Here is a 10506-nt window from a genome sequence, read left to right as displayed (position 1 = left end):
TCGGCGCCCTGAGCCCGGAGCTGTGTGTTTTCTCTCTAAGGCACTGCTGGGCGGGGCGGGGTACAGCTCTCTTCGGTGAGTGGAACCGGAAAGATTGGGAGGGCAGGCGGGACCGTGACTTCCACCTCCAGGTGGCCCGGGCCCCTGCCCTGGTTGGTACCTGGTTCGCAGCTTGGCCTGGGCCGGCGGAACGACCCTCCCTCGGGCCTCCGGCGGGCTCTGCCCGGCCAAACCCGAACTCGGAGGTGCCGGTGGAGAAGCAGAGCAGCTGCGGGCCAGGGAAGTAGGGAGAGCCCTGCGCCCGGTCCTGGGACACGTTACACCCACCCTGCGGTCCCCACCCGTCCTCCCCGGGGAGCCCGGGGTGGGGTCAGCGCGCCCGGCCCCGATTCTGCCACAGACCCGAGGCTGTGACTCAGCGGGGAGCCCGAACGGGTGTGGCCGGCTGGATGCAGCTCCTCCGGGCGGCACACTCCCCGGAGGAAAGAGGAACTGTACCATCGTAGAGGGCATTTTCCAAGAGGAAGTGAGTCACTCCGGGACCGGGTGCCAGTTTGGAGGAGCCGTTTCTTGACCGAGCGGTGGTGAGGGTAGTGATTACATCGGCGGGGCCCAGGCGGGACTGCTGCTGGGGTATGGCCCGGCTGTCGGCCTCAGCTGTACTTAGGAAAGGTCGCTTTTCCCGTGAAGGGGTCTGCAGTTGATGCAGTTTTTTGCCCCGCACCCCCACCCCGCAGCTTGAGTTTCAGCCTCCAGGAGTGGATTTTAACGCCCAGCGCTTCAGGTGCGGCCAGGCCCGTGGAAGCCTCCTGTTGGTGGTCTTTGCCTCTAGTGTGTTCCAGCAAATTGCAAATGATAACGCCAGGTGTCCGGGCAGGCATAAGTCTTTCATCGGCCCTGCCCCACAGATTCCTATCTGGTTGCTATTTAATCGCCTCTTCTAAATGGTATAATTATGTCCCGACACCCAAAAAGTGGTTTCTTCACACGGCCCTCGATGAAGCATTTGGAGTTTCTCATTGCGGTTCTTCAAGTTTTCCAGGTCTGCTGGGCATAGAGCTATTGTTTGGACTCTGAGCTGGCCTTTGCTGAATTCATCAGATGGGCCCTTGTCCTCCTTAGCGGCCACCCCAGTGTGGTCCAGCCTGGGGCTGGGTGCCTTGGCTTTCCACTGACTGCTCAGAAAAGTCACATTTTGTGAGCACTGCCCACTTGGTTTGCCTTTGGACACAGTCCAGTCTTCTAAAGCATAACGTTGAGGAAAACAATGGAATTCTTTCAGGGTTATAATGCACAAGTGAGCACTCAAAGTGCTGGGAAGGCTGGACTGAAGTTTTAGGATCTTTCTCCAACTTGTCATTTTCTCAGGACTCAACAATTCAGAAACCTCACCTCAAAGCAAACAGAAAGAATGTGCTTATTTTTCACAATTTTCAGTAATTCCTATTCTTCCGCTAAGTAAGTCCCATCTACCCCACCAAAGGATTTCATAGCAGATGTTGTAATAGCTGTCGCTGGCTGATTTACACGCCTGACAGTCCCTCCAGGAATTATGGATGTACTTGGTTGACTGTAATGTTTCTGAGTCCTCCTTTTGAATTGCAACAGGAACTTTTTCTTTGCTGACCAGCTCTTCAGTGGGCAAGTTTTATTTGGTGAGAGAGACATCCTAGATGGAGACCTACTGTCTCCATTCAGTTTTCTTAATTCCTCTTAGGGATCAAAGTTTAAAATGCCTTCTGGGTTCAATTTCAATAAGATAGTTTTTTTTTCTTTTTTCATTTTCCAAAGCCCCAAAACATGAGGAAGAAATCTTCAAATATATTTCAAAGAACAGATGTTTGTTTTTACTGACACGCTGCCAGTCAGTTTCTGGGTGGCTCTGACAAAACTAGAAATCGGACAAGGTACAGCTGAGCGGAGTCAGTCAGACCTCTTGGCCCTTAGAGGAGCCCTCTTGAAAATTACGGCCTCGATCCGGGCATAGGTCCAGAGCAAACATTTGGGACCGCTCGGAAGAAACAGATACTTTCCTGAGGGAGGCTCCTCCCCTGCTCCTCCGGGGATGACTGGAGTGGCCTTACTGTCCATTTCTCTCTTCATGCTACATCGAGCAGGCTGCATGGAGGCTGGGCACTGGCTGCTGGGACTGCCTGAGCAGCCTGCAGTCCAGCAGGCAAAGAACCAGAAACACAAATAGCTAGAGGTGTAGGTCGACTTTTAAATAATATTCCATTAGCTGGTGGTGAGCACCATGGAGAGAGTGAGGGATTTTCTAACACTGTCAGTGGAAGGAACATACATGCAAAGTAGTTGCTTCGTTTGGGAGAACCAAAATTAGAAAATGGGATTCATGTCACATTAACTAGATGTGTAGAGTCCAGGATTGGTCTCCGTAGAGAAAACTACAGAGAGAGATCAGATTTCTGAGCCTTCACTCTTACTACTTACAGCCCAGATAAGCGTGTAGAGGGCTAGGCAGGCGTCCCAATAAGTCCCAGTAAAATGATTCATAAAAGGTGAGTGGGGCTGGGTGTGGTGGCACACACCTATAATCCCAGCACTTGGGAGGCTGAGGCAGGAGGGTTGCCATAAGTTTAGGGCAGCCTGGGCTACATAGTGAGACCCTGTCTCCAAAAAATGGAAAAAAGGTAAGTGAGGTTGGCACATGCAGTGGAGCTCAGCAGGGAGCCAGCAGAGCTAGAAAGGTACAAAGCACAAGGTGGGATGAATGAAAACGCGAAGATTCCCGGGTCAGAAGACCTGGTACAGTCTGACCAAACCTGTTTAGCAAGACACATTTTCCGATCTCATGGGGAATGTGCTCTCCTGTGTACTCTGCTGGTCTGCTCAGAGGCGGACTGTTGGGGCCCCTTTCCTGGCCCTTCCCAGTTCTCGTGCCCACTGCTGATCTCTGAGCTGCAAGGTTTTCAGCCTCTTCTACATAGTCGGATTATTTGATTCATTTATTCACTTATGTTATGAGCCGTTAGTGGTCTGTGAATAAAAGTGGAATAATTTACAGCTCTCGACTAAGAAGAGCTTAAATTGCAGACAGGCAGACAAAACAGTTCAGTGCCGCTGTTTGGTGCAGGAATAGGTTGTTGGGGACACAGAAAAGATGCTGTTGCCCCTCAGCAGGGTCCCAAGGCCCCCCTGCCAGAGCACATGTAACGGGGAGGCAGGCCCAGCCCGCTGGAGCCCAGCAGAGGGTGGGGGTGGAGTGCCAGACTCACGCCCTGACAGCATTGCAGGCCCAGCCCTGCTGGCCCCGCCCAAGAAGGGAGCAAGCTCCCCTCCCCGCTGCCTCTGGGCCCCTGCCACACTGGCAGGGGCTGCAGGATTCATCTAGCCAAGAGAGGACAGTCGTAAGTTAAGCAGACATCCCCACTTTTCCTTCATCTTTCCATAAAACCCGTGTACAGCGCCTTCAAAATGGCTCCTGACTTGTCACCTTGGTCAGTGCCTCGGGGACCTAATCATCTCTGATTTTCAGTGCTGTTTTCACTCTGGCTGGCCTCTGCCCTGCATTCTTTGTGGGCTTTGTTTTTGTTTTTTGTAGCACTAGGAGTTAAATCCACGGTCTTCAGTCTGAGTTACATCCCCAGACTTTTTTTTTTTTTTTTGAGACAGAGTCTTGCTAAGTCTCTGAATTGCCCAGGCTGGACTCAAACTGGAGGTCCTCTTGCCTCAGCCACCCCTACATTCTTACTGCAGAGTGCAGGGAGTCAGCTGGCTGCTGTATTCCCACCCACAGACAGCTGGCGGGGGCGTGTGTGTGTGTGTGTGTGTGTGTGTGTGTGTGTGTGTGTACAGGGACACAGCTTCAGAGAGGAAGGCTCCCTCACTTCTTAGCCAGTGTGGATAAGGATAGGGTGATCGGAGTGACCTCAGACCTGAGTGGTGAACTGACCGCATTCTCATGGACAGGATTTCCTCAGCTCACAGCTCATATCTTTCTTGGGGGGAAATCTGCATGTTTTCCTATTTTAGGGATCCTTATCCTGCTCTCTGGCTTTGCAGTCCACTCTCTTGCTCTGTGTTATGAAGAAATTGAAGCAGGTGTCCTACTCATTTCTAATTCTTGTGATCTGGGGGAGTTGGTCAGTAAGTGCGCTGCTGCTCTGAGCTTGGGCACAGGGTTGTTTTTGTTGTATTCACAGCTATCCCCCCGCCACCAGCTTCCCAAGTCCTGAGGTGACTGGCATGCGCCACCCTGCCCCGCCCGGCTGGGCACAGGTATTTTTAAACCTTAGTGGTGTCTGACTTGTTTCCTGGGTTATTTAAGTAGACGCAGAAGCCCTTGTTTTTGTATAGTTGGCTCCCTTGATTCAGTTCTCTTAAACTGCTAGACCTCAGGCCAATCCAGGTAAGATGCATGCCCTCCTGAGCCCACTGCCCTGGGAAACCCAGGTGGGAGTTGGGGGTGAGACAGTCCAGACTCTGTAGGAAGGGAAGGAAATGGGTGTGGTCCCCAGAATTCATCTCACGGTGACCCTTGAAGTGTGCCCTTACTGCTCTCTGCTAGCTAGAGAACAGACTTCCAGGTAAGTCATGCCAGATTCTGGTTGACAGCGTTCTCTAGAGTGCATTCTTTGGCGTGCTGGTTCTTGTACCTCTCTGGAGATGAAGGTAGAAGTTACAGCTCTTGCATATCAGTGCTGGATCCTAGTGTTCAGTGTCTCCACTTTTCCCTCTGCGTAGACAGTGTTCAGGGACCTGGGTTGAGCAGGTGTCTCTTGGCAGGGGAACCAGACCGAAAAGCATAGCTCGGGTTCCTGCTGGCTCTTCAGCAAGGAAAGCTGCCAGCCTCCTACCTATGTTCAGAGCCTACTGTAATTTTTTAAAGTAATATAGTACAGCCTGCAAAAAAGTTCACCTATTTCCTTTCCGGTGTAGATCTTACATGGTGTTATGTGATTTTATGTGCCCCGTTCCGGCCAGAGTGTGCCTTCTGTTAAGGTGAATCCACTGAGCCCGTTACATACCAGGCACTGGGTCTTGATGAAACTTGTGCCCCGGGTTCATGACACCTGAATCCAGTAATTGGACGTGTGTCTTTTCCTCTCCTGAATTCTTGTTTTCCCACCACACCCTAGACTGTGGGATTGGCAGTTTTATTTCATGCTGCCAAAGTATATCAGTTTCCCAAATGAGTTCCCGGTGAAGTCTGTACTTGTACTGAAAGTTGTACTGAGGTAGAACTGCTGAATTTTATCACCAGAGATGCAAATATCTTTATTGCAACAAACAAGTTTAGAACTTTAGAAAAGTATAAATATCCAGCAGACAAATTAATCTGCAAGCAGTTTTCTAAATCCCAGAATCAGTATAAACCAAGTTACCAAGTTAAGCCTGGAAGGTCGAAATTTTCATATTCGTCATGCTTGTCTATGTGGGTTTTCAGCCAAATGCAAGAGTGCCCTTTGCCAGTGCCAAGAGAAATGAAGAAATACATTCTTTCATTAGATGCTTTGTCTGTTTAGGAGGGGCGCATTGGTTTTCCAGATGGTTTCGGTATGTATTCTTCAGAGGTGATTTGTGCAGAATTAGCAGGCAGCCAGGTAAATCTCCCCTTCAGGGAGCCCATGTCCACCACGGAGAGACCCAGAAGTGGAGCCGAGCTGGTCCTCAGATTCACTGAATGTCAACCTCCTACCAAGTATCCTCAAAAGATCACCAGTACATGTGGCTTCAAAGCTAAATGTAGACCCTTTTTCTTTACATCCTTTAACAGGTTTCAACAGACTTCACCAACATGCCGTCCCAAATGGAACACGCCATGGAAACCATGATGTTTACGTTTCACAAATTTGCCGGGGACAAAGGCTACTTAACAAAGGAGGACCTGCGAGTGCTCATGGAGAAGGAGTTCCCTGGGTTTTTGGAAGTAGGTGTTGAAGGCTCCAAAACAACCAGGCATATAAGTCACTGCCTCCTTTCCCTTGCTCCTCCCTCCTTTCTCTGCGGAGGTCACTGCAGAAAAGGGTTTTCATTCATTCATTTATTTATTAAGTAACACTGGGCACCTAGTATGCGTAAGGCAGTATAAGGACACAAAGTAAAGAAGACACCGCCCCTGCCCTCAGGGAGCTTACAGGCTGCAGATGAAACGAGAGGAGACACAACCACTACACAAAATGGTTTTTAGAATGTGCCATCTGGAATCACTCGCATCCGTTGCAATAAAGTGAGGGGAAGAAGGCTTTTTACAAGAGAGTAAACAAAGAGGGAAAGTCCACCCTCAGGTCCATAAACCGGGGACAGAAGATGCCACATGCCAGTCACATCCTGCTTGGAGCAACTCGGATCTCCTTTTTATTTGTCTATTCCACATGCTGAGTAATACCGCCAGCTGAAATCTCCCTCCCTAAATCCCTTCAGACAGGCATTTTTTTCCTTTGCCAACCCTAATCCTTACAGGAATGATGTCAGTCATCAGCTAAATAAAAGCCAAGTGTGGCTCCAGAAATAACTCCTTCCACGCTGAAATTACTGCAGAACACAGGAGCCCAGTGAAGTTTGTGGCTCACGTTTAACTGAGCAACCCCCGAAGGGGACTCTGCTAAAAGCCCAGATACGTCCACTCAGGGCATGAGACCACAGGCGCAGCTACGCTTTGACTGTGGACGCTCAAGAGATGGTTGCTGAATTTAATGTTCAAGGCGGAGCGTTGCTCGACCCAGTAGCGCGTCTTTCCCCGCGGCAGTTGCCGTGGTCACGTGAACACATCCTTCTTGTTCTGCCTAGAAGGGCGAGGGCAGGTGATGGCGGAAGGCTCGGTGTGGCCTCGTGTTATCTGCCTGGTAAAGAGCCCAGCAGCCAGGCCCCGGACTCCTGCTTCAACAACCTTCTATAGCAGTTAAATAAGTAGCCCGACTCAGGGGTGGCAAACCTATGGCACCCACGCCTCAGCAAGCTGCTCGTTTGCACTGAAAGCTCTAACAGGTTCACCTTCACTGGCCTAACTCCTCTCTCTGAGCTGCGGTCACCACAGCGCTATCCCAGAATGAGCTGGACATACACGTAGGCTCCCTGTGTAGAACCCCGCGATCCAGCCCCAGATCCGGAATTAGAAGGCCTGGCTCTGGCCTACCTAAAACTGGACAGGTTGCTTCCTCTGTAAGATGAGAGGGCTGGACAGATTGCTGCAAGATTGCTTTCACTTCCTGCGATCTTGTGGGCAGGCACAAAATGCGAGGGCAGCATGTGCTCCTTCCAAAGCAGGCCGCCACGTGGACGAAGGTGTTCTCCGTGCCAAGCACTTGCTAGTCATGTTGTGGAAGTTAGAAGCCAGAATAAACATCACAGAAGACACGGACCCCTCCTCCCTCGAGGCTGTGTGGCGGCGGCAGCGTAAGAGGTGTATGTAGTGCTGAGAGCCGAATGCAGTGGGATCGTTTATTCTAGGCACAGCATAGTCATTCCAGACACACCCAGCACTGACTGCATTAACAGCATTTTGCTTCTAAAACTGACCCCCTTGTGTCATCCAAATTTTCCCTGTTCTGACCAGAGCCAGGAAGCTGGGGGCGAGGCCAGAATTAGCTGCGTAGAGCAGGTTTGGGTTGATTGCTCAGGGTAGGAGTCTGCGGTCTTCCCGTCGGAAAGTGAGCTGCTTTGCCATGAGGGTCCGGTGAGGGTCCGGCACACTTGGTCCACTCATCACTAGAACTCATCAGTCCTTGATCTGAGCCTGGTAATAGCCTCTGATAAGCCCTATGCCCCTCTATGATCAGTGGCGTAGACCCTGAAGGAGTAATCACACTTACACTTCAGACCAGCGTCACTGCAAAAGAAGTGACCAGGCCAGTCTCCACGGAGGCAAAGGATCGTACCTCACCGTGTCTGTCACATTAATACCGGGCATTGGGGAGTTTATGATTCCATCCCCTGTGTCTCGACCTGTGTCCAGTGGAGAGTATATGGCGGTGTAGACTTTCCAACCCCAAGAACCAAAGTGGGCTAAGGATCCAGCTCAGTGGTAAAGCGTTAACCAGTACACACAAGAGTCTGGGTTCCAATCCCAGCACTGCAAAGGAAAAAGCAAGAGTGGAGTAGAAGCTGGAGAAAGCACTGCATTCCACACGCCTCTGTCCATTGTGTCACACCAGGGCACACGAGGCCATGCAGCGTACTCAAGGTCACGTGGCAAGGTCATATGTGAGGACATCCCGACCGCTCGGCCTCGGCTGTGAAAGGAGAAAAGACCTTTCTGCCCACCTTCTCAGACTTAGAACACCCCAGGGTATCATTAGGACCTCCTTAAAATAGGTAGAACTAATGATCTCATGAGATCTTTTCATAAGTAGTTGTCCTTTAAAAGGATTTGACCATGCTATCAGGGATAAATATGTTTGAATTACAGAGTGGTGAGTACAGGCTGCTGCTTAGGTGGTCTAAGTATGTAGCTACTGAAATGTTTCCAGTCAAAAAAAGACGCTTAAGTGACCTACGGAGGTCCCTTATGACCTAAAGCGATAACTCAGATCCCGAGATCGCACACACCATTGTCAGAACAGATAAGACACACTCGTTCTTGCAACCATTGACTAATACTTCTTGTCTTGTTCTCTCCCAACCCCCAGAATCAAAAAGACCCTCTGGCTGTGGACAAAATCATGAAGGACCTGGACCAGTGCCGAGATGGCAAAGTGGGCTTCCAGAGCTTCTTCTCACTGATTGCAGGCCTCACCATCGCATGCAATGATTACTTTGTAGTAAACATGAAGCAGAAGGGAAAGAAGTAGGCAGGCTCGAGCATTTACTCCCGTCCTGGTGAGGGTCCTCCTCCCAAAGGGCCACTTAGGGAACCTGCCCCTCGGTTTCCCCGCGTATGAAGATGTCACGAGCTGACCGGGCCCCTTAGAAAATGTACAGACAACATCCAGCTCTCATTGGACAAGCAGAGAAAGTTAGTTAAATGCCAGATAAGCTTTGGATTTTTATATTGTTTGCATCCTCCTGCCCTCAATAAAGTCTTTTTTTTTTAGTTCTGGATGTGAGACTGCAGGCTTGTTGCTTCTTCCTGGTTCAGGTTTGTGAAGAGCCAGCATCCGGTCGCGAAGCCAGCTCTCAGCAGAGTGAGGGTCACAGAACCCGCAAGAGGGGAGAACACGCTCCACTCAGACCTGAGTTCCACATCTCCAACTGCATATGAAGGACCAAACTCAAAGCGTTAGCGAAGGCTCTGGTGGGATATAGTCTGATTTTCTACTTACTGAGCCCAGTCCCTTCCAGCCAGTGCCTTGGATGCCTCAATGCGTGGCAAAGTGGGGCCCCGAAAGAAGCCCATGTGGAAAGCAAAGGAAGGGGAGGTGTAGCATGGCACCTCCGTGCTGACGGCTGTCGGGTCCTCTCCCAGCTGTCAGGATAGGCTGGGTATGACTGACTGACAACCTGTGGCTTTTTGGTTGAACCACCAGTACTGATGTCTTCAAACAGCCCTTTTCTATACCTATTGCGAGCTTCAGCCAATCCACATGACGTGATTTAGGCTTATTAGTAACAGTACTCTGGAGAGGTAATTAGGAAGTCCATGATCTGACCCATTAAATTGTCCCCATTAGGTAAGTCAACAAAGATGCAAATACTTTTAGGATGGGAGACGTCTATAATTTCAGGGGGGAGAACACTTGAACATAACTTTGAGAAAAAAACAATATGAAGTCACCTACCATTTGCAAGGAAAAGCACATAAAACGGAACAAGATGGTTCAAATCTAGCTCCAGGCAAAAGGAATCCGTAGTAAAGGATAAGATCGAGCCGTTTCATTTTGTCTTAACCAACAGGTGTGCGGGAATAGGACAGAGCCCTGCGTTGAGGCTGGGCACGGTGGCACAAGCTCATGGCTGAAGCACTAGGATTGAAAGTTTGAGGCCAACCTGGGAATCTCAGCAAGACTTTGCCTCAAAACAAAGGAAATAAAAACACAATTTAGTCCCATATCCAGATCTCAAGTCTTAATGGATCACATCAAAACTGTAACTGCTGGGCTGGGGATGTAGTTCAATGGCACTGCACCTGCCTTGCAAGTGCAAGGTTTGATCCCCGGTACCAAAGAAGCAAAGCAAAACTGTAACTGCCAGGGAGTCTGGGAAATAGTTTTGCATGGCCCAGCTTTGGCAAACCAGGAGTTACGTGTTGATTCAAACTATCCACCGCAGTGGTGATTCTTAATTCTAAGACCAGTCATGTAACGTGTAGTTAAATTAAACCTCCGAGGAGAGGAGGCCCTAACAGGTAACCTCTTTGACAGCCAGAGAATAGAGAAATCACCTGGCCCACCATAAAAGGCAAACCATTCGTCCATGACAATGTCGTCTCACTGTCCAGACTTACCACTTTGGTTTACCTGCTTCCTGGGAAACTTGTATTTACTGAGAGTGGTGAGGATTAGTGGTCAACTCACAAATGAGCAGGTACAGCCATAACACAGGGAGGTACAATTATGAGCTCAGATGCCCCCCAACCCATGCAGACTTTCACACTCAAAGCCTCCTTAC

The 10506-nt window shown here is 50.0% G+C and overlaps 1 protein-coding gene across 2 annotated transcripts in view; it reads left to right on the top strand.

The window, feature by feature from the left end:
* S100a10 (S100 calcium binding protein A10) overlaps positions 1-9000 on the top strand; it is a 10673-nt gene extending 1673 nt beyond the window's left edge. Inside the window, exons 1-3 of one of the 2 annotated variants that reach the window (XM_010616537.1) lie at positions 1-75; positions 5738-5890; positions 8589-9000. In XM_010616537.1, the coding sequence (XP_010614839.1) occupies positions 5759-5890; positions 8589-8750 (294 nt within the window). In that variant the 5' untranslated portion in view covers positions 1-75; positions 5738-5758 and the 3' untranslated portion in view covers positions 8751-9000. The remainder of the gene's footprint in view (positions 76-5737; positions 5891-8588) is intronic. The other variant, XM_019206391.2, reaches the window with a different exon arrangement.
* Positions 9001-10506: the final 1506 nt, after the last annotated feature.

Source organism: Fukomys damarensis, unplaced genomic scaffold, assembly GCF_012274545.1.
Source record: "Fukomys damarensis isolate Sample0158 unplaced genomic scaffold, DMR_v1.0_HiC HiC_scaffold_33, whole genome shotgun sequence".
Classification (NCBI taxonomy): Eukaryota; Metazoa; Chordata; class Mammalia; order Rodentia; family Bathyergidae; genus Fukomys; species Fukomys damarensis.
Note: the sequence above shows the minus strand (reverse complement) of the source record. Positions and strands in the feature narration are given on the sequence as shown.